This window comes from Meriones unguiculatus, chromosome 11 (genome assembly GCF_030254825.1).
Source record: "Meriones unguiculatus strain TT.TT164.6M chromosome 11, Bangor_MerUng_6.1, whole genome shotgun sequence".
NCBI lineage: Eukaryota > Metazoa > Chordata > Mammalia > Rodentia > Muridae > Meriones > Meriones unguiculatus.
In genome coordinates, this window is record NC_083359.1 from 60,091,054 (window position 1) to 60,114,541 (window position 23,488).

Below are 23,488 nucleotides of genomic sequence, written 5' to 3' on the forward strand. Positions count from 1 at the left end.
CTGTATATTTGCATATTATGCAGGGAAATAACCTAGGATCGCGTGGTTGAGGATGATTCGTGGTTACTTTAGATTACACAATGGAGGGAAGACCCCCCTGAGCATAGAACATTTATATTGTGATTAAAAGACAAAAGGGCTCTAGAGGTAGAATTCAGGATCAGAGTATTGGCTTAGCACGCGCACGGACCATGGTTTGAGCCTCTGGGAAACAAAACAAACCAAAAAGAGTATACTCGCTGTATTCAAGAAAGAGCACAGTATGCCAGGGCTGCAGTAAGCTTAGGCGGGGGACTGAAGAGACAAGGTTAAAGAGATGAGCACTGATGAAATCCCTTTGAGTTCTGTCTGACAAGAATGGAGGACCTGGGCTTTAATCACGGGAGCACTATGCTGTGTCCTGGGACACACTGTGTAGATACCTCAGGATGCTGAGTGGAAAAGGACCTGGGAAGGGGCATGAGTGGAGCATGGGCAGAAAGGCATAGAGTAGGTGCAGAAGTGACAGCGGCATGAAGAGAAGGTGGAATCAGGAGCAAACAAGCCAGTGCAGAAGAGGACCAAAAAGCAGAGAAGCCCTGAGATAGCAGACTTCCTGCGTGAGCATAATATGGACAGTAATCTCATTTACTGAGATAAGCTAGGCTAAGTGAGAAACCATTGAGAAAGAAGATAGATAATAAAAATGTAATACAGGGAAATGTTTGATACAGTAAAAAAAAAACAAAAAAACAAACAAACAAACAAAAAACGACAGAAGTATGTGGGCCAAGACAGTTGCTGGCATCATGTGTGGTAGCACATGCCTGTAATTCCAGCATGTGGACAGTCACATGGACTCTGGGAGCAAGACGATCAGCCTCAGCTACATAGCAAGTTTCGGATAGCCTGAGATATGTGAGACATGGTCTCAGCAAACCAAACGAAAGGACAAATTTGTTAAAGAAGTATTTTTATTTATGTTATAGGTATGAGTGTTCTGCCTGCGGGCATGTAATGCACACTGTGTGAGTGTCTGGTGCCCTTGCAGGCCAAAAAGAGGGCCCTGGATTTCCTGGGACTGGCACTACAGTTCACTGTGGGCCACCAGGTGGGTGCTGAGAACTGAAGTGGGTCCTCTGCAAGAGCGGCAAGTAGTCTTAGAGCCACCTCTCCAGCCCCAAGAAGACAATTACTGACAGCATGCTGTCACTGTCGTCATCATCAATGCTAACATTTAACAAAGGTCAGCTGTGGCTAAACAAAAAGAAAGCTGCATGTTAAGTTATGAGTTAAAATCTATTCTATTTCTAGTCAATAAAGACAAGAAAACTGAGGATGCTAGATAGTATGTTACCCTCTATACAAGGTGAAAGAACCAAAACTTAATTCCAGCCAAGTTTACATCAGAGCTTACACTACACACCAGCAGTGAAAAGTCTCTGTTTTCTTCCAGTTTCTAAACACAAATTCAGACTACTCATATCTGGGAGAAATGCAGACAGACCAACCCCAGGACCTTATATCAATGACTTTTGAAAGGAGATCCTTCTCTCCGACTCTCTAAATTCACATGTAGCTCAAGCTGACCTGGACCTCCCAATACTCCTGCTGTGGCCTCTTGTGATTATATACACATGCATCACCATGTCCCAGGCTACCAACTTCTAACAAGACAATTTACACATTAAATGTCATTCTTTGGAATTTCTACCACAGGGGAATTAGTCTTATTCTAGAAAAGCTTCAACTACTGAAGCGAGATCTGAAAATTGGACTTGAGCACTGCAACAAGAGCTAAATAGTAAACCGCATGAAAATCATAAGTCTTAACTAAAACTGTATCTTTTTTTTTTTTGAAAAAAAAAATAACTTTATTAATAAAATAAATATGTAGCTCTAAAGAATTCTGGGCTATTTTCAATTATCAAAGTTACTCTAAAAACTACCGAGATTTCATTGCTGTGATTCCTACAAGTATGCTTCTGGACTCAGTTTGCACTCAGCTAGAAAGCCAGTCTGATAACCACCGCCCTTATCCTAATCCGCATCACTCTAAATGACTTCAAACTCCAAGAGAGCAGAGAAAGAATTTCAACCTCTCTCCAAATTTCAAAAAGCATGTCCTTTGAAATATAAGGAATGCTCACTTTTAAGTATGAAAACACGAGTTCTCAATCTAAAATCGAAGAAAGCTCAATCACATTTTAAATATGTTGAAATTATTTCTGATTTGATAGCCTTCTTAGTATTGTATAGCTGAATAAAATTACTCTAAGGAACCGAAACCTACATAGTGTAACATGTTGATCCATATTCATATTGAACTAAGAGGTTAAACTGAAGCTTTTCATTACAGCTAATTATCTACCAAGCAAGCATTTGTTGATTACCTATCATTTATCATTCATTAATATAAAATATGATATATAAACGAAAACAAGCCAGGCCTTACCAAGCTTGTGATTCCAGCTATGTGGCAGGCCGAGGCAGGAGATTTTTTAAATTCAAGGCATGCCTGCTCTGTAGAGTGAGGTGAAGGCCAGCCTGGGCTGGTTAGTGAATGCCTGTCTCTGAATAAAAAATTCATAAAGGGCTGGACCTGTAACACTGTAATGCCGTGTTTGCCTAGCATGTGCAAGGCCCTTGATTCAATCCCTAATACGAGGGTGGAGTTTCAGAGACAAGAAGACAAGACAAGGACTATCTAAATACGTATGCGCATGTGTCTGTGTGTAACAAGCACACTACTTTTCTCAGAATGATCTTTGCTGTCTTCTAAGCTATCTACTTTCTTCACTATAATTTTCCCCTAGGGCCTCTAGCAGAATATCATAATTTCACAGGAACATAAAACGTAAGGAGCAAAGAAAGCTCACTAGGTCCCATTGGTGAGCACATATTCTTGACAACCACCTTACACTGGAGAGGAAAGAAAACATGTAGATTTCATGATATGGCTGAGTCAGAGTCCATAGCTGACAATGCTGGAGATGTGCTGGAGAAGTAAAAGGTGAACAGATGGCACTGATATTTAAAGCCATATATAGAGCTCACCCAAACCACAAAAGTCACAAGGACTATAACACAGTGTGCCACCTAGCTGAGTGTCATGGCTTTAATCCTTTAATCCCAGCACTCAGGAGGCAGAGGCAGGTGGATCCCAGTGAGTTCCAGGCCAGCCTGGTCTACAAAGAGCTCCAGGAGAGTCAGGGCTACAGAGAGAAAGCCTGTCTCAATAAACAAAACCACCAAGACAACAACAAAAACTTGATGCTTACTGCAGAAAAGTCAATAGAAACAGTAAAGTGACTATACTCTGGAATAATCATTAAAAAAATATTAAAAATGGAGAATGTGAAAAGCTGCATAGATAATGCAGGAAATTCTGAATATATTTATATATTATGTATAAATGTTATTTAAAAGTTATTATTTGAAAAAAGGATGGGCTGATTTGGAAGCAAGTTTGTATTCACTCAAAAAGATTAATTGAACGGCTACTATGTGTTCCTTCAGACTAGTAACACAGGTTACAGTCTAAAACAAGAAAAACATGAGCAAAGTTAACAATGATAAAACAATAGCTTTCATAGAAAAATATGCCAAAAAAAAGTATATTATGTGGTTAGGAACATTTAATTTTCTCTTAAAGAAGGTCAGACATACACACACACACACACACACACACACACACACACACACACGCGCGCGCGTATACATACACACCACATTAAGTGTATATGTATACGTATGTATGTATATACTTAAAAAAGATGAATGAGCAAATGAGAAATTACACAATGGTTTTAAACAAACACTGACTGGAATTTTATAATGGTTACTGAATGCTGTGCTGGAAACGGTGGAAGGGGACAGAGAAAGGCAGCAGAAAGACCACTGAGGAAGCTATTCCAATTCAACAGAGGCCTCTGGCCTGGTGGAGGGAATGGGAGAGGTAAGAAATCGCCCAGGATGGTTATTGGTGGCTCATAAATCAAACCTAAGGAGAACAAAACTAAGAAGCCAGGCATGTTCTAGCCTCAGTCGCAAGAAGGGGGAACTGGCCAATAACTGAGATGCAGAGATGAGGGATAGCATAAGTAGAAGGCAAATACTTAGAATTGATGGACAGTTCCATTTTGGGAAGGCTGTTGGGCATATAGTTTGAGAGAAGCAGCATTCCAGGTTGAGATGACTCTGAGAGCCACGTGCATGAAATTCAAGAATGGAATAGGGCCCAGAGAAGGAACACAAAAGGGCAAAGAAGAGTTATAAGAACTAAGCCTTAGGGGGATCCATTATTATTAAAATGTTCTGAAGGTTAGAGACACAGGGCAAAAAGGGAGGCCAGTAAGACAAGAGAAAAAAGAGATATATGGAAGTCAAGAAGAGAAAGAGCTGGAAGGAATAGAGTATGATCAGTTCTTTTCCAATGTAATCAGTAAGATGAGGCCCGAGTAGCTCATGGGTAAGAAGTAGAGGAGCTTACATGGAATGAATTTAAGAAAAAGAAATGGAGACTTGACTGTAAACATCACTTTCTAGATTAGTCTAAACTGAGTAGAAGATAGTGCAGGATCTGTCTCTATTGAGAATTTTGGCAGATGAGGGTAGAGGATGATCCCATAATAAAGGCAAACTACCTGAGCACAGAGTCCAGCTGTGAAAAGTGTGATTTTTCAGGACGTGTCAGCTGAGAGTGAGGTCAGGAGACTGATACTGGAAGAGACAAAGCAAGAAAGCAGGAGAGTTTGTAGAAGACAGTGGGAAGCTTCCAGAATAAGGATGTGACTTCTGGGAAGCCTTGGGGCTTACTGACGGATCAGACCATGACACTCAATTATGGCCAGATTGTTTTTCCTTAAAATTGCAGTTACAGTTTATCACCCTGTTTCTACATCCATAAAATCTACAAGTAGTGAATGCTTACGAGGTAATGTAGTCACCTAAATTTATATGAAGACTTTCCAAAGTGTAAGCTCTATTCAATGTCAAATGACAAACACCTTCACAGCATGAATTCACTAAAGCAAGCAAAATGAGCCTTACTGCTCAGCAAATAACTCCAGCAGATAAACTACAGAGAGAGAGAAGAAGGCAATGGGGTGATTATGACCACACCCTTACCCACACTGTGAGCCACGGGGGGAAGGGGGGGAAGCTACTGTCCTGCCAGAGTCAACACGTACGCCCTGAACAAGCAGCAAGGTGCACTTGACCACAGGATCCTGCTCACATCACACATTAGAAGTTCTAGTTGGCACTGCCGGAAGCTTGAAAGAATGACTGGCTCCCCATGTGGTTAAGAAGCCAACTCTAGTCCTCATACTCTGCAAATTACAAAAGTACGGGCTGTTTTCTACATGCAGTTCTGGTATATGTTCTCTTTCAAAAACAGCCTAGATATTGCAATATTTCAAATTTTTAAAAAAGCAGAAACCCCAGAACTCAAGCCTCTGATCAGTATTAAAATGAATCTTCTTAGAAAGTCTTACAATTGTACTCTGATTGCTGTTATATAATTAACTTTAGAATTAAGAAGTAGAAAATGTATCATAACCCTCCTGAGTTAAAAACTAAAAATGAAACTAGTCTCAAACTGTCATAAACCTTATGACAAAAATGTAAAATTCCACTGTTTAGTATTAGTCTTCCCGTAGTATTTTACTTTTTTGGTCCACACCTTTTATACAGTCCGAATTAAAGGAGGAAAAGAAAAGTCTACTGTTGTACAAGAGGCTTGAGCAATGAAATACAGGAGAATCTAATCAAATGTGCACTCACAGCTCTCTAGACAGTAGTGCGTACCATCGAGGGAGAAAGAACAGAAAAGCTAATAAAAATTTTGCCTTAACTTTACAAGAGCAGTAGTAATGGAAAAAATAATAACAAAAAATATATAAATTTCATATTCTAAACCTTAAACACACAGGGATTCATACTAAACTAAAAATGAGACCACACATAACAGGCTCTGTCCGGGCTCCTAGAAACACGGAAAAGGAGAGCCATGCTAAGAATACACGCGGCTCACCCCTCCATCGGAATTGGAGTGTGACACTTAGGAAGGCTGACTTCTTCAGTTCTCTGTTTACAGCCAGATTCCCATTAGCATTACAAAAGTGAGGGAGTCACTGGGCTAACCATATGTTGCCATATCACCCCCATTATTCAGGCCAATGGTGTGGAACAGAACAAAGGAAGGTTGTCAACCCTGAGCTGAGGCTGTCCTTCCCCATCTTTTAAAATGCTACGGAGAGCAGGAACATTTCTCAAAGACTTAATAAGCAATAACGCCTATAAGCTCTTGTCAGGTACTCTTTCTTTCACTGTCTCACACCATCAGTCTGAAGGCAGAAAGGAGGAAAAAGGGAAGCCTCCTCCCTTCCCCCATACGCCAGGAGGCTGCCAGAGCCTGGGATGACACTTGCCTATTTCCAGCAGGGAAAGGGGTCCACCCACACAGGAGCAACAGCAGGAGGCAGAAACGAAAGGAACGGTGTGAAAAGAAATGCAGAACCGTCTCTATGATTTTGAAATTTAGACTGTGTGGCAGCCTAGAGTCTCATAAGAAAACAATTACTTTCATTTCTGCCTCCTACTGCCACCCGACCTTTCTTGGTTGGCTAGTCAGTAGGAGGCAAAGAAGAAAAAAAAAAAAAAAAGATGAATTTTTTTTTTCTTTGAAGCACAGGACCAGTCAAAACTGTGAACTTCAAAATCACAACATGAACTACCTAATTTTTAGAGGTGCTCTTTTATTGTCTTTGCTAGCGACGGTGCAGTATGAAACGGTGGCGTCTCACCAGAGGTGTGAGATGGTACTAGGAGTTTCTAACACCATTTGCTTATACAATCTTGATCCTGTAGCTTAAGACCATTACAAAGTGCCAACCATGAGAGCCACTGTGTCCTCCTTTTAAACGGCTTTTCTCAATACAGAGAATTCAAGTGCATAGAACGACGCAACACAATGTGAAAGTAGACTGAGAACTAATTTAAACATGGTCCTTTTAAGAACATCCTGGTGGTTTCATTCAACTCTGCATCTAACTGAGCCCCTCTACAGGTAAAATGAGAGGTCCACAGAGTGTCCAGTGCCTTTACCAGAAGGTTTTAGCTTAATATGGAAAGATATAAGAAAACAAAACCAAGTTAGTAAAGATTTGGAAAACACCAGAAGAGAGAGTGAGAAAAACCACTGGTTTCCAGGACCTATGGCAGTGCTGGTGCTTTAGATGGTCCTGGAAGGACGCACCAAACTTTAAAAACTAGCGAGTAGGAAGGAAGGTAGAAATGAGTGACTTCACAGAAGTAAAAAAGACAGTTTTCCCTAGGCAGTATTTCTGAGTTATGCTTGTGGGTGGGTCAACAGATGTATTACAATAATCGGTAACCATAGATTTAGTAAGTTCGAAGACCAATATGGGCACCTCACATCCTCGCTTTGAGATTCAGTGCACACAGCACAGAGAAGTATGAGGAGACATTGCCACGGCCCAACCCACTAGTGTTCAGCTGAAAGAGCTACCATTGAGTCCTCAACACTGAGAAAAACCTCCGGGCAGAACTGAGAAAAGACCAGCAGAGTGTAAGTGGGGCCTGTTGTGGAAGACCTCTCAAACAACAGGCTGAGAACCAGCCTGCGTGAAAGATCATAATAATAAATAAATAAATAAAAAGTACAGCCTATTGTTTTAACCATCCATTGCATGTGGGTCCTTGTGGGGTGACAACAAAGGCAGGGAAAGTCTGGAGTGAATTTCAGTATAGTATGTTCACATAGTTTTATCAAAACACCCCTTCTATTTTATTTTACATTATAAGAAGGAATAATGTAACAAAAGAAATAACAGTTCCAGCCAGAGAGAGAGAGAGAGAAAGAGAGAGAGAGAGAGAAAATGGAAGTCAAGAGTAGTCAGCCAAAGCAGAAGTGGGTACAAAATGCAGAGACACGCCTTAGCCCACCTTTTCCTCCCACCTAGCACTAGCAGGGACCCTCAAGGCCAAGAAGTCACTGCCATGAAGTCAGAAGCCAGGGCTGGCCTCTTGAGATTCTCTATATGAAAACCAAGCATCATGAAGCACTTAGGAGTCAGTAATTCCAACTACAACTTGGAAATTAGAAATGAACACTTTGCAGCACCTTTCCTGCAGATGCAGATTTACTCACACAAATCTAACAGAGAGATATACTTATCCCACTTAATTAAATTACCTGTGGCTGGAACTGAGGAACAGGTGGTCCTTGCATTCCTTGTGATTGTTCATCCATTGTCTGACTCAAAAGAGACTTTAGAATTCTGCAAAACAGTAAAGTTGAAATTTAAATAATGCAATCATTACCAATTCACACCACTTCCACATGCATCCAAATATGATAGATTTGTATGATGCTTCAGAACAATTCATTAAGATATTCTCCAGTTCTATCTTTGACACTTGCTGAATCCAAGCTCTGTTTAGCTCCCACAATCACACACTACCGCGCCATTTCCACTTCTCCAGCAGTTCAGGTCAAGGACATCCCCTTTGGCCCATGCTTCAGAGAAGAGTAACAGCATGCTGAGCTTCCCAGACTTCTGCTCAGTGCCTGGCACCTGTAAAATGTATCTTTTCTTTACATTTAAAAATACCCATACTTCTAACACTTTCATTCTTTTATTTTAAATTTGAAGTTAATATACCCTTTAAAGAGTAGTAACAATATTCTTGATACAGGTCATTTGCATTGGGAGTTTGATCTTCAGCCACATGATTTCTCTAAAAGCTTCTCAGTGGTGAACAGAAATTCATCATTTTGATGCAGTCTAGATAATCAGTCCTCTCTCTGATGAATGCCTTAGAAGCTACTTCTGAATCAGTTTCCTGCTGTAAGTTTCCTTAGCAGTATTTTCTAATGCAAGGTCTATGGTTTAGCTGTCTGCATTCAGACTGCTTTCTGGAATTATATTTATATAATGAAAAATTGTTTTGCCTTATGGATACCCAATTGTACTCTTCTTAGAGAGTACCCTTCACCATGCCACAATGCTGCTCTCTCATCTCTGCCTTGTGTCAAGTGACTATGTAGATACAGACTCACAATCAGCGCTCTGTAGTTACAGGGATGTGTGGGTTTGGAAAACATATAGATATGTCTTGGCATTATTCCTTGAATAATACAGCAACACTTTACAGAACCTTCAGCTGCATTAGATGTAAGTATTTAGAGTTCATGGGAAGATATATGTAGGTTACAAGAAGCTTGAAATACATATGCCCTAATTTATATAAGGTTTATCAGAGTGCCATCAGATTTTGGTACCCATAGCAAAACAGAAGACTCTAAAACCAATTACCCATAAGTATAAAAGGAGCCTGTATCTCTTTCAGCTTTCCTTTCCTTTCTGTTGAGAGACCCATTTGTCTATGTTTAACCCTGTCAAAAAGCATCTAAGCTTCTTGTACTGCAGTATACTAGGTGCATAGATACTACCATATGTAATACAAAAATACGGTATTAACTAGCAATGCTTTATTATAAAATAATTTGAATAGCTGAAACAGGGTCTTCCTACATAGCCTTGGCTGTCCTGGAACTCTCTCTGTAGATCAAGCTGGCCTTGAACTCAAAGAGATCCATCTGCCTCTATCTCCAGTGTCGGGATCAAAGCTGTGTGGCACCATACATGGATTACTACAAAATTCTGATACTCAGGCATGGTGATAGACTCCTGTGAGTAATAGCACTTGGGAAGCTCAGGCAGAAGGATCACTGTCAGTTCCAGGCCAGATGGGGTTACATAGTGAGAAGCAGTCTCAAAACATCAAAATAAAAGTCTTTGTTCAGCTTAATTACATATTTAATTTTAATATTAACTTCAGAATCTGTTCGATTCCATTTTTAAAAATGTTTTTCACTGAGATATAATAATACTGTAGTTAAATTTAAGGAGAAATAACGAGAAGTCTTCAAATTTGTGAACATGGAATATTTAATTTCTTGCAAAGCTAGTTAGTTTTCAGTTTCAATACACTGTTTTTTAACACCTTTCTCATGTTATTTCCAATGTATCCTCTACTTTTATTACATTGTAAAAACTGAATATTTTCATTCAGTTTCTAAATTTATTCTGTAGGCTAAAACTAACTGTACTGAATAAAACCATATAAACTTGTAACCCACCTTAGTAAACCTAAATGGCTTTTAAAATAGATTCTTGCCTTATTGCTATGGCCAGACTTTCCAGTACAATGAACAGACATGGAACCAAATATCTTTTCATGTTGCTCACTTTAGGGGAAAGACATTAATAGTTTTGATAGTGTCTGACCGTTCAGTAAAATATTATCCATTTATTTTGTGTGTGTGTGCATATTTTGCCTTTACATATGTATATACACCACATGTGTGCAGTGCCTGTGTAAGCCAGAAAAGGGTATCAGATTCCCTGAAACTGAAGTTATAAGTGGGAGTGAGCTGCCATGTGGGTGTGGGAATTGAACTTGGGTCTCATAGAAGAGCTTAGCCACTGAGCCAGCTCTCCAGCCCAAAGTTGTTCATTTGATCTACTTGTTAAGAATAATGTAATTATTCTCAATGTTGGCTTTGATTTTATATATTATTGAATTTGAGGAGGGGAAAAATAAAAATAAAAATGAAAATGAAAATAAAAATAAAGATGAAGTCCAACACTGAAATCAGCATTTCATATTTGCTGCCCACAAAAGGTTTCTTAAGACATCCCACAAAGAAACACTTCTTGGTCAAAGCTCTCTATGAAACCTTGTTATATTAAACTCTCTCTAAGCATTAGAGAAAATATTAGCAAACTGATATTAATTTGGGGTAATTGAACCCTGAAAAGTATTACATAATATTTTTATTATCCCACAGCCTGACTGATCCAGGAATACACTGAGAAATCCTGAGTTACAACAAAGTGCTCTTACCACACACACTGATACACGGCACCATCTAAGTAATACAAGTCGGGGAGAACAAACAAAGCCGAAGAAAAAGGAGCCTAGAACGCTGACAACCATAAAGTGACTTCATCAAAGAGTATTCAGTTGAAAATAAAAATCTACCTGATTATTAAGCTTCAGCACCCAAACAAAAAGCACAAACAGCAATGCGAGTTTCTTTCCTAAGATATGCTACGGCTCATTGTGTCACCAGGTGCTTTAGCTTTGTGTACACTGTGAATGTGAATGCATGTTAGTCTATGAGCACGGGTGTGTGACCACACCAAGCCTATAGAGACCAAAGGACAACCATTGGTATGGGTCCTCACCCTCTATCTTGTTTGAGACAAGGTGTTTGCCAAGTTCGTTGGCCCAAAGCTCTTCTCTCTCCCCTCTCCTGCTGTGAGAGCTCTGGGGATCTGAACTCAGGTCTTCACACTGTGCAGCAAAGGCTTTACCCACTTGGCCTTCTCCCCGGCTATTTTGTCTTTTAACTAATCCTGCAAAACATATTTTAATGCCTGAAGTATGTTTAACATACGTTTGATCTTCTAGATTACAAAGTCCAAGTTTCAGATAGCTGTGTGTGTACACTGCACTTCTGAAGTTCGGTTCAATATCTGGCATAAGCAGGTACCTGAATGGATATCTAATGAATGAATCCACATGTGCTTGTCATAGAGAGACCAAGTGATTATTGATACCAATTAAGTATAAAGTTAGTGATGAAAAACATCATCAAATTCAACTAATTTGTAGTTAATCTTTAAACCACAATGTTATTCATAGACGGTGTTGGTTGTGTTATATTTTAAAGGATGAACAGGAAAAATTAACCAGGTTTAAATGGGAGCCAGAGAAAGAAAATAACGTATCAGTGGACTAGGAGAGGGGCATAGAAAGGAGAAAAGGGAGGAAGGGTGGTATTGGGAGGAGATGAGGGAGGGGGGCCACAGCTGGGATACAATATGAATAAATTATAATAAATAATAATAATTAATAAAAAAGAAAATAGAATTACTAAATAACTATTAAGGAATCATTTTTTCACTGATTAAATGTTAAATATTAAATATTTTAAAGCAAATAGTTTTCCTCAATGTGTAATGCTTTAGACAATACTAGAAGTTAATAATAGAATTTGTCTATGAAACTTATATGGCACATGAAATAAAATACTCAGAATTTTTAAAAAAATCAAAATTCAAAACAAACAAACAACTGCAGCCTGTCTTGTATTCAAATTAAGGTTGGTGAGTGATGGACCCAGGTCATGTTGGCTCACGCCTTTAATCTCAGAACTCTAGAGACAGAAACAGGAAGACCTCCAGCCTGGTCTACACAGTGCTCTCCAGACCAACCAAGGCTACACAAGAAGACTCTGATTTCAACAAATATAAAATAAAGTTTCCTATCCTTGAAAGGCAATACAACAAGCAAGAAGGCCAGTTCACAGGCTAATGCAAATCCATGTAAGAGAGAGGATGACCTTCAGCAATGCCCTCCCTTATCTCAAAAACATTCCACACTACTGACCAAGCAATATGGACTCTATCTTCTGTGACCTCAAACCTTCTCTTCTCTTCAGCAGACTGTGTCACAGCTATCATTACTCTCTATCTTTAAACACTGGATTACTCCAAAACTGGAAACTTCTATTAAAACTACACTTAATCCTCAAATCAGCCTATGGCTTTGCTTTTGTTTGTGTTTAATAAACCATAAAAAATGGTCATGGAGATATCAGTAAATTCCTGAACTCTTGAATATGACCCAAATGAGACAACTGTTAAATTTGTATCTTCACAACGATGTTGAGCTATCACCGTCTATAGCCTGGTGCCCACCTTGTCATGTCCACCAAAACTAAGGATTCCAACTTTCATGTCCCTGTATCTCTTCTGTCTTCATATGTACGCTAATCTACTCACTAATTCTAGCCCCACAATTTTTAAACATTTGTATCTTTGGACTTCATCTCCTGCCGATCTTAAAATCCATTTGTTTATGTCCATTACATATGCTTGTGTTCTAGATACTTAAAAGAAAAACGGTAAATAAATGCTAACTTATTTGTAAACTATTCTGTTTATATAACATACTCTGTTTTTATGTAAAACATTTTTATGAAAAATTATTACAATTTGAAAAAACTTAGTCACAAGACCAGCATTACTTTACACTGTACAAAGGTCTCTGATGCCCATAATTATAGATGCAGCTTCTGTACAGTCTTATAAAGTACTGTTCAGATATGTAAAACTAGACAAACGACATATAGCTGACCTTCTATACATGTGTGGTTGAAAGAGAAGAGTGTTTTAATAGCCATTTCTTATTGTTCTGGGTAGTCATCTTTGATACAAAACCCAGCAGAAGATAAACTCATGGATTCTGCACTCTAATCAATGAACCAATGAACTTTTATTCTCTGAAAATCTAGTTGTCCACCTTGCCCTTGAAGTAGATCTTTGACTCATATATTTTTGTAACATTTTAACATCTGGAAATGTTTAATTCACCAAGTAAACTTAAAAACTTTGATTGACAAACATTCCATTATCCTTTATTTTTAAAAGTCTTAATTGTTAATATCACCACTAATTTTATCAAAAAAGTTTTATCTTTAAATACCCAAAAAAATGTTACAGAGTGATGAACACAAGTTTTCCAAAATTCTCACTTCAAAGGTCTGAAATTTGGCTAGGTGTGCTGGTGCACACCTTTAATCACAACACTGGGTAGGCAGAGGCAGGAGGATCTCTGTGAGTTTGAGGCCAGCCTGGTTTACAAAACTATTTCTAGAACAGCCAGAGCTATGTAGTTAGATACAGTCTCAAAAATAACCAAATAATAAAAATAAGAAGTCTTAATTTTATTACTGGCACAAATTATGTTAGTGATTTGCCTAGAAGATAATTTTCAATAAAATGTCTTAAAATGTTTCTCAAAATAATCACCAGCTGTCATTCACTCTTCAGATAAAAATGGTGGCACAAGAAAAGCAGCTGCCCCACTTGTTCTCCAAACACCTACAAGAATGTTATTTCTGGAGGTGCCTGAAAATTTGCTCAAGTGGTATTTTAAAGCTACGTCATCATACATCATACTCAAAGGCATGTCCTCAAAGCTTGAGATCTGGTAATATACTCATCCTCACTCCATCTCAGTTAGTGTGGGGTGTTTGGAGCAGGAGGGTTAGGCTCATGCCTACTGCTGAACCACAATTAAGAACATTTTAAAGTAAAGCTTACAATTAAAAAATAAAACACCGCCACATAACAGACAAAGGATACAGAGAGCAGTACATTTTGCCATTGCACTGACAATGTTTCTGTAATAAACATAAAAATGATATGCTCATGACAGGACCTCAAGGGCCTAACCATATTTCCTAGGCCTCTGTCTACAGACTGTGCACTCAACATTTCGACAAGAGCTGCTTGGTCACAAATCTAAAGTCCAAAGCACTCAGTGGTTAAGAGTGCTGGTTCCACAATCAGGAGGACCAGAGCTGAGAATCAAGTAGCCATACAAGCCCAGCATCTCCTGTGTGGCAGGAACTACAGTTCTAAGGCAGGAAAAGACAGGAGGATCTCTGAGGCTTGCTGTTTTCCATCCTCACTGAGAAAATGCCAGCCCTATGTTGACGTAGAAACCTTACCTCAAAGGAGGATGTGAAAAGGGAGAGACACCTGATGCCATCTTCTGACCTCTATGCACATGCAAAGGTACACACCCATTCACATGCATGTACAGAAACACACACAGATGCACACAAATAAAATCCCATTTTCAAATCTGAAATATATCCTCTTATTTCTCTCATTACGTTATCGTGTTCCTCCCCAATACTGAACCTACTTGTGACTGGTGTTCTATCTCCAAGATGCATCTCTGTCCGCCTCTCCCACAACAGCTTAGCCCCATCCTTCTTGCTACTTCCCATAAACACTGAAATCCCTCTGTCTACGAGACCCACTGATCGCTTTCTGGCATGTGAGCCTGTTGTTTGCCATCGGTCCAGAACCCATGAATAACCGGCTCAACACCAAGCAAACTCTAGCCATGCTATCCCTCCCTCTCCTGTGTATCTTTCATGTCATCACTCATTTCTATACAGCACTTTGAAGAATTTATAATTATATCACTATGTTTGACTTATCACTTCTATAATAACATAAACAATGAGGGCAAGAGCTCTGCCATTTTGTTCCTCACTGTATTTCTCAGCCATCATATAATATATGCATGGAAGTGGCTAGTAATTGAATGAAAGCTGAATGGCAATGGGGACGAAAGGACAGATTTTAGCCTTGCTTCTAAGCTTATCATTACATGTTTGGGACTTTGAATGATTAGATTTGACTCAAAGTAAAAAAGTTACAATTGATTGCAAGATTTTTGCTAGGAGGAATGAGCATATGGTGGTGCCACCAACCAAGTAACAGATGGGAAATAGAAACAGGGTGGGTGTCAGAAGAGCGAAGAACAGGACAGAAACAATACAGGAAGACCATACTGTGAAGGAGGAGGAGAAAGTATATGTATAAAGTATTGCAGAGAGAAGTAGAAGTCATACTGTCTTGCAATTTTCAAAGGCTCACTATTTACTGCTAGCTAAAACTTTCTTGTCTGGTTGAAAACAAGCCTTTCGGTGAACTGAAGTTTCTGAAAAAGCCACACCTATACAGATTATACAGACTTATCGGAACTTCTTGATTGTCCAGAGATGTATAGTATATTGCAGATGATCACCCACTTCTGTCGCTAACCTAACACACCTTTTGTCTATCTAGTAAAACCTTTGAAATGTATTCTTAGCAAAGCACTAGCTCCTACCAACCCAAAAGAGCTGCCACCTATATTAAAGGGTTAATAGAGGAAACCTACAACAGGGTTTCTCCTGCTCTGCTTCACCCCGCCTGCCACCTGTCTCCACCAACGTGCTGATTTATGACTGTCATTATCCTGTGACTACAGAAGTCCACAGGACCGCTTTCACCATCAGACATGTCAGTGGGGGCAACCTGAATTCATGTTCCAGACCTATGGTCACTCATCACTCATCAGGGGGGAAAAATTTAAAGAATTCAAGTTTGCCAGTGAGCTGATTTTAAATACGACCTTAACAAAATTATTAAATAAAACATAATATATTATAAAGCAATATGGTTTACTTCAGTGACAATTTAACCATCTTATCGTCAATGCTAAAATAATATTAGTATCACTCCTTAAATAAAATATTTACCTTATTCCCATATTTACTCAATTTATCAAATGAGTACAAACTAAAATTCTGAGCATTATTAGCAAACTGCATCTCCCTGGAACTGCCAGGGTCATTAGGTTCACTCTGCAGAACTCCTAAGCAACCCTCTATCCATACCTACAGAATCCACGGCAAATGTCATGCTTTAAAAGTTTATACAGTACACTCACAGAAATAAAATAAATTAATGTATGTTTCAAACCAGGATAACAAGATTTTTATTCAATTACAAAACACAGATTTAAAACTTAAGTTATAGAAATTTTTTAAAAGAAGAAACTTTGAAAATATGTCTTTCAAAAAACTGTTATTAATAAGTTTTATTTGTAACAATGATTTTTTTCAAAACACATTTCAACTTGTCTTTTTTTATTGACGTTTCAATAATCACAATGTTCAGTTAAATGGACATATTTCCTTCATTTATGAGTAAAGAAAATATAAAAACTAGTCAATTGGAAGATTGTTCTAATTCATCTTCCCTTTAATTCATATTGACAATAAAACAATTTTAACAATAAAGGTTGCTCTCAGAATCTAAAGAGCACTTGCCCCATTTTTCTTTTTCTTTTTTTTTCTTTTTTTTTCCCATTTTTCAAATATACATTTTCATGATACAGCCACATAGCCACTTCTTAATGCAGTGTAAACTGTTCAAGGAGAAGAATGCAGTGGGGGTCAAAAAAGGTTTTAGATAACCAATTACAGCCTGGTTTTACTTCTTTGTTTTTTCAGAATGCTAATGGATTGAAATACATGATCCAAATTTAAGCTTACTTTTCTGAAATGGAAATTTCCCTTCTATCTTATATGCTATAGGAACATTAAAAATTCATATTTTATTAAACAAGAAAACTATCACAAGAAAGAAAATAAGGAACAAAAGAAGAACAACCATGCTGAAAAATAGAATACTTCCTGTCCTTAGGACAATTATTTATCTAACTATGTAAGAGCACAGTCACATGCACATGCGTGTGCACACACCAATGCAAGCACACACACACACACACACACACACACACACACAAATGTAAAGAAACATAATGGAAAGTTTAAGGTGACTGATACTTGGCAAAGTCTGAATACTTAAATCCAGATCGAAATATTTTTCTTGGCCCCAAGTCACCATTCAACAGGAATATTACTGACCTCACCCTCCTGTCTCCAGTCAAGTGAGTGAGTCATCTAGTATTTCCCACAATGAAGCAAGTGACACATCTATATCAGCCAAAGCAGAGAGAGTAAGTGCTCAGTTAGAAGCCCATTCACACATCTCCCTATTAAAATGAGTAAGTCTTTAAAAGGTACTAGGATGACAACCAGACATCTGAAGAGAATGATGGATGTTTCTAGACCATCCCAGTCTTAAGATTTATAGCTAATAATAATAATAATTTATTAACACACGTGGCTTGCAAAGCCATTCTCTCTTTAAAGGAATTCGTGCTCTATGGAAAAAAAATTGGTGGTTCCAGAGGCTAGGGCTGGGAAAGTACAAGCTGAGCCCGAAACATCATGTACCAGAAAACAAAGTTCTACTCAAAGAACAATGGGGACATGTAAAAAAAAAAAAAATAGTAATAATACAGAAGTCAGCTTGAAGGTAAGTGGACAGGATCCCTCTGGCCATATTCGGAACATCTAAGTAGCACATTGTGGTCCATTTAGTGAAACAAGAACATATAAACAGTGGTGAGGCAAAGGCCATTCCTGAAAACAGAATGTCATCTAACAAAGAAACAATGATGGAATTTAAAAGTCACCAGTAGAATAGAGAAAATGAGGTCAGCAGGAACTGGGTTCCTTTCCTTAAGTATGCAGCTCCTTTATTAGAGGCATCATTTTAATGCGAGCTGCTATCATCAAGAAATGTACTTGAAGTTCTAGGATCATGACTTTAATTTAATGACCTTGTCATTTCTTATCAACTCTGCAGCTCATGCTAAATTCACTGGATGCTATGGAGTCCTCTTCTAAGGAAAGAGCTTGAAAATTAGACTCATATGCACACACCAAGAATCAGACTGTCTACTTAGAACAGCCCCAAACACCAAGGTTTACAACTGCAGTACAGTATGAGTAACTGCTGGGCAGGAGGTCTGTAATGGGACTGTCACTCTCATTCTGCTTCCCACTGGAAAGAACCATTGTTGGTTGTGTAATACTCTCCGGTAGCGTCTGCTGTTTGCACTCAATAGAGGACCAAGTTACATATGTCAATCCAGGAGTGAGACAGTAACATCACAGCACCAGAAAAGCCACGAATTCCAAAACACATGGCTCTTGTTGAAATCTAAACCCACTTTTTTTCATAAAATAGTATACCATTCTAATTTGCTTTCGACCTAATTGACACAAATGTGTCTACGTCTACATGGAGAGATATAAGAAAAAAAAAACATACTATCTCTAATAGAAAATACAACTTTAAATAATAGTGAAAATACACTGATATACTGATACAAATTGTATGTTACAAAAATCACATCAATTAATATATTATATATATATATCAGTGTAGCATCACCTTTCTAAAAGAAATACAGTAAATATTGCTATTGAGTACTCTTAATCCCTCAATTCTTCTCTAAAAAATAAATCAGCAACTGAATTTCAAATTATGTACAAATTATGTTTATATGTTATTTATTATAAACAAGTGTTTATAATAAAGAAAACTGGTAAGCCCATAAAGACTGGCTAAAAACGTAAAAGGAGGGTCTCGCAAGATTGTTTAGCCGGGAAAGGCACTTGTAGACAAGTAAGCCTCGCCTTGAGTTCGAGCCCCAGGACCTACATGGTAGGGTAGAGAACCAAGTCGCAAACGCTGCCCTCTGACCTCCACACCACAGACACCCACCCACCCACCCACACATACACAATGCTTTAAATAAAACAATGTTAAAATTCAACACATACAGAAAATTGAAAACTAGACTGAAAATGTTTATTTACACCTTAAATGAGTTTTTAAATGTCACCAGTATAATATGAAGCAATAAATCAAGAATCAAGAGGAAATTTTTCACTTTATATGTACTTGAATGATACTATGTATACCAAACTTCAGAGACTTACTTAATTGGGCCACTTACACTATTTATTCTGCCAATACATAGCCAAATAGGAGCAGGAAATTACCTACCGTACCTTGGGAAATTTAGGCCAAATGAGGTTAGGATAGTATGATTTAGAGACTGTTCTACCCACAGTGGTTGGCACAATGCTAAATGTAGCAAATTTGTATTTGTTAATGTATCTAATGTGAATATATTAACTAGACCTAAATACACAGTAACGTGACCGTATTAAATCAAAACTAACATTTGCACTCATGTACAAAATTACCAAAATGTTGCTTCATATGTGTATATGAGTACAGAAACATTTTACTTCCATAATGACAAAAATGATAATTCAGACTAAACCTCTGAGGACAATTAGTTGGACTGTTTGTGAAATGTATGAATGCAAGATGACACAGTAAAACATCAAAGGACAAGGATCTGAGGGATGAAAGAGAACCAAGAAAAGCACACCTAAGCATGTTTTCCATCCAGTGCTGTGTTGACAGTCCAGAGACAGCTGAAGCGCTAAGAGGAAGCGGAGCTTTTCTTTTGGGCTTTCGGGAACAGAAGGCATACCAGAATTGAACAGAAGGCTCTGGTGACTGAGTGCCCCAGCACTTGGGTGGAGACCTTGAAAGCCTTAATTCCAACAGAATTCTTAGCATTCAATAGGATCTAGAATGAGGGTTCCCTGGGAACTACTGCCCTCAAACGCATGACAAAAACCAATGAAAACACTCACTGGAGAAGGAACATCTATGGTTCTACTGTAGTTCTATAAATGTTTTCCCAAATATAGTATCCAACACACGATAAAACATAACCAGATAGTTAAGCACGTAAGAACTCATGAACAAAACCAACAGATAGAGTATGCAAAAAAAAAAAAAAAAAACTGTTCTCAAATGAAAAGCAAAGCCAGGCAGCTAAACACTGCACATCTGGTTTGCTTTCTGTTGTGGTGATAAACACTGACCAGAAGCAACTTGAGTAGAGAAAGAGTTTATTACAGTTTACAGCTTACAGTCCACTAGGGGAAGCCAAGGAAGGAACAGAAGCAGACACCATGGAAAGAGCCTAAGACCTCTGCTCTCTGCTTACTCAGCTACCTTCCTAACACAGCCAAGGTCCACCTGTGCACAGATGGCACTGCCCAAGGTGGGCTGGGCCCCAATATAACAATTAGCAAAAGAAAAGGCCCCACAGACATGCCTACAGGCCAATCCGATGGAGGCAGTGCTTCAGCTTTCTTCACAGGCGACTCTGGTTTGTGTCAAGCTGACAAAAACAAGCCAGCAAAACATGCAAGGGGGGAATTATAATTAAATGTTAGCAACATGAAATAATAGGGGATAATGATAATAGAATTTAAAACATATCTAAAATTAAAATACAAAAAAAAAGAATAAACAGAAGATAAATGGAGTTTGTGTTCTAAGGTTCCTATTAAAACGTGGACAAAAAAAAGGAAAAGTAAAAATCAGCATTTTATTTCATTTTTAATGCCATGCTTTCTACAAATATAACAAACACAGTTCCTGACGCCAGCATCAGATTCAAGTACCAAAGAGCCATTATCATCTCATTTCCCTTCATACTCACGCCCTCCCAGTTCCTGGCTACTGCACATCTGTACTGTGTCTCTGCAGTTATGGCTTTTCTAGGATGTTGTATAAACACAGCCTCTTTAATACAGCCCCTCCACTTAGCATGACACGTCTGAGGTTCATCTCTGCGCTGCAAATAGGTTATTCCTTCTAATTGCTGACTACTACAGCACTGCCAGGATGAGCACTCCAGTATTTAACTAGTGATCAAATGATGGGCATCTGCACTGTTTCCAGTTCCAGGGAATTGGGACAGTTATTATAAACATTCATGTGTAAGACAATTTTAATCTGCTTGGGTAAATCGCCAGGAAAGAGACCAATACCAGATTTATTAAGAATGCATAGAAAATACAATTTTGTTATAAGAAATAAAACAAAAATACTTCCACCTGCCCTGCCTCATTATGTGTCTGCTGTGGCCTCAGCAATGTACTATTCACTCACTCTTTTCACTAAACTTTCTCCAAATATATCATAATTATAGTAGCTCTTTATCTAGCTAGAACAGCTAAATAACATGATTATTTGTAGGATATAAATGATATATATCCATTGTAAAATTAAGCTCACTGCAAAGCTATGAAATTCTTACAGTCTGATAAACTATTGTGGTTATTAACTGATAAATAACAAGCAAACAAGTGAAAGTGCAGAATACAGCTAACCAGGAAATATTTAAACACTTCAACATAAGGTTTTTGGGTACGGAGTCATTATTGTAGGTATATATTTTTCAAAACAGTGAAATAAGGAAAAGTTTCTCATGCTAGGCAATATGTCTTCTTTAAACTAAATATTTATGGCATGATTGCTCTACTTCAAAAAAGTTCTCCAAAAACATTTGCTCGTTTCCCACTATGTTCCCTCCTGAGGAAGGGTTCTACAATAAATACTGGGGGTCTTGTAAAAAACACTGTAAGGCTGCTCTGGGCTGAAGCATCAATGAAATGAAATCAAATTATGGTACTGTTGAGATTGATGGCTTTATATGTTTCTTGCTGACACCTGCTGGCTCAACTTTATCTTCCTCTTAATATACACTGGAATTTTGAGACACTTACATAAACAGCTTCTAGTATAGCAAACAGAACCTTCAGGTTAATTAATTAAGGAACCACTGACCTGAACTCTCTTCGCAGACCCGCTGGCTTTTACTGAAACATGTTACAGTAATGACCACAACTTACTTCCTTATGCCTTTTCCAGTACAAACTCATTACTTTCCATTTCAATTGTCTCATTTAACTATGTAACCTGATTTGGAAGCAGGACACATTTTTTAAATTTAAACTGTAAAAGCCAGCATACAATACTAACAATTTTTTAATTGGCTATCTTTTAAATATTATGCAATGTAACTTTTTAAATGTAATCTAGCAAATTCCATATCTGATAGTAGTAAAACATGAAAGAAGATGGTGTGGTCCTCTAAGCCCTCCACATTTTACTCCCAACTTTCCACTGCCCTTAACCTAAATGTACTATGATGTAATATGAAAGGAAAAACACTGTCATCTTTCTCGAAGTTTCTGATTCATATTCCAAATGTAAATGACAAAGAACTTACTATTTTAAGCAACACCTTTCTAAGAGGGAACTACAATATCTGCCTTAAATACATCCTCTCACTGCTTTTCTCTAGCTTGACAAACCCAAGGGAACCACGTAAGTTCCACAAGTTCAGAGAAAGGAGTAACTCAAATGCAAGGTTAGACCTTTGAACCCAAGGATGTGTAAGAGGAAGCAAAAGAAATAAACATGCAACTATCACATGAGTAAATATGGGTCCTCTACTTATTACCTATAGCCTGCTTCTCATATAAATGAATAAAGTTGTTTAATAATAAATCATTCTGAGCAAAAATAATAGTGAGTACATCCTGTATCAGGAGATGTAAAGCTGGCTAGCTCCCAGCATCTCCCATTCCTGCCCCTATACAAACTGGGTAAGGGGGAAGCGGTGCGGATATTTCCCTATTTTAAAATGAGCACATAAGAAACAGTTGGTTAGAGAGCAACATGGTTAAGATCTACACAGAATGTTAACTTAATAGGTCACAGGACCGCTCTATTTTAAGCTTGGCTCTTCGTGTCCAGGTGCAGTACCACAGCTGATGAGTACTTGGCAATGGCTGCTAACACTGCCCCTTGTGTTTGGCCCCGCTAATAAAGCTGTCTCAGATGCAAGCCAGGAACATGAGAGCGGCAGCTCTTGCTCAGGACCTTTCTAAATCTAACTTGGATCCACAGGCATTGCCGGATGATGTAGTGGAAGGTAGACAAGCGGGAAAGCAGGCCGGAGGCAGGCCAGGGCTGTCTGTAGGACACTTTTGTTGTTTTTAACATTTGTTTTATTTTAAAAGAAGGAAAATCAGGAAGGAACACAAACATCTCTTTCACATACACATAAATGCCTCTTGTGTACCACCCTCCTCAGTTCTTCAGACTAGGGAAAGCCAAGCCATTAGTTCAAAGCCATATAAAATCGGATTTATTCCCCTCAGAGCAATACTTGGACTTGTCATTTTCAATCCTGTTTATAAATGTAATGTCTGGATCTAGATTTGACTTTTTAAATAACAAATATACACATTTAAGCT

At 38.3% G+C, this 23,488-nt stretch overlaps 1 protein-coding gene across 3 annotated transcripts in view; it reads right to left on the minus strand.

Annotated features, from left to right (window-relative positions):
• The window catches only part of Nek7 (NIMA related kinase 7), a 126,800-nt gene that overhangs the window by 66,044 nt on the left and 37,268 nt on the right, over window positions 1-23,488 (minus strand). For all 3 annotated transcript variants that reach the window (XM_060364384.1, XM_060364383.1, XM_021664359.2), the window contains exon 2: window positions 8,201-8,285. In XM_060364384.1, the coding sequence (XP_060220367.1) occupies window positions 8,201-8,257 (57 nt within the window). In that variant the 5' untranslated portion in view covers window positions 8,258-8,285. The remainder of the gene's footprint in view (window positions 1-8,200; window positions 8,286-23,488) is intronic.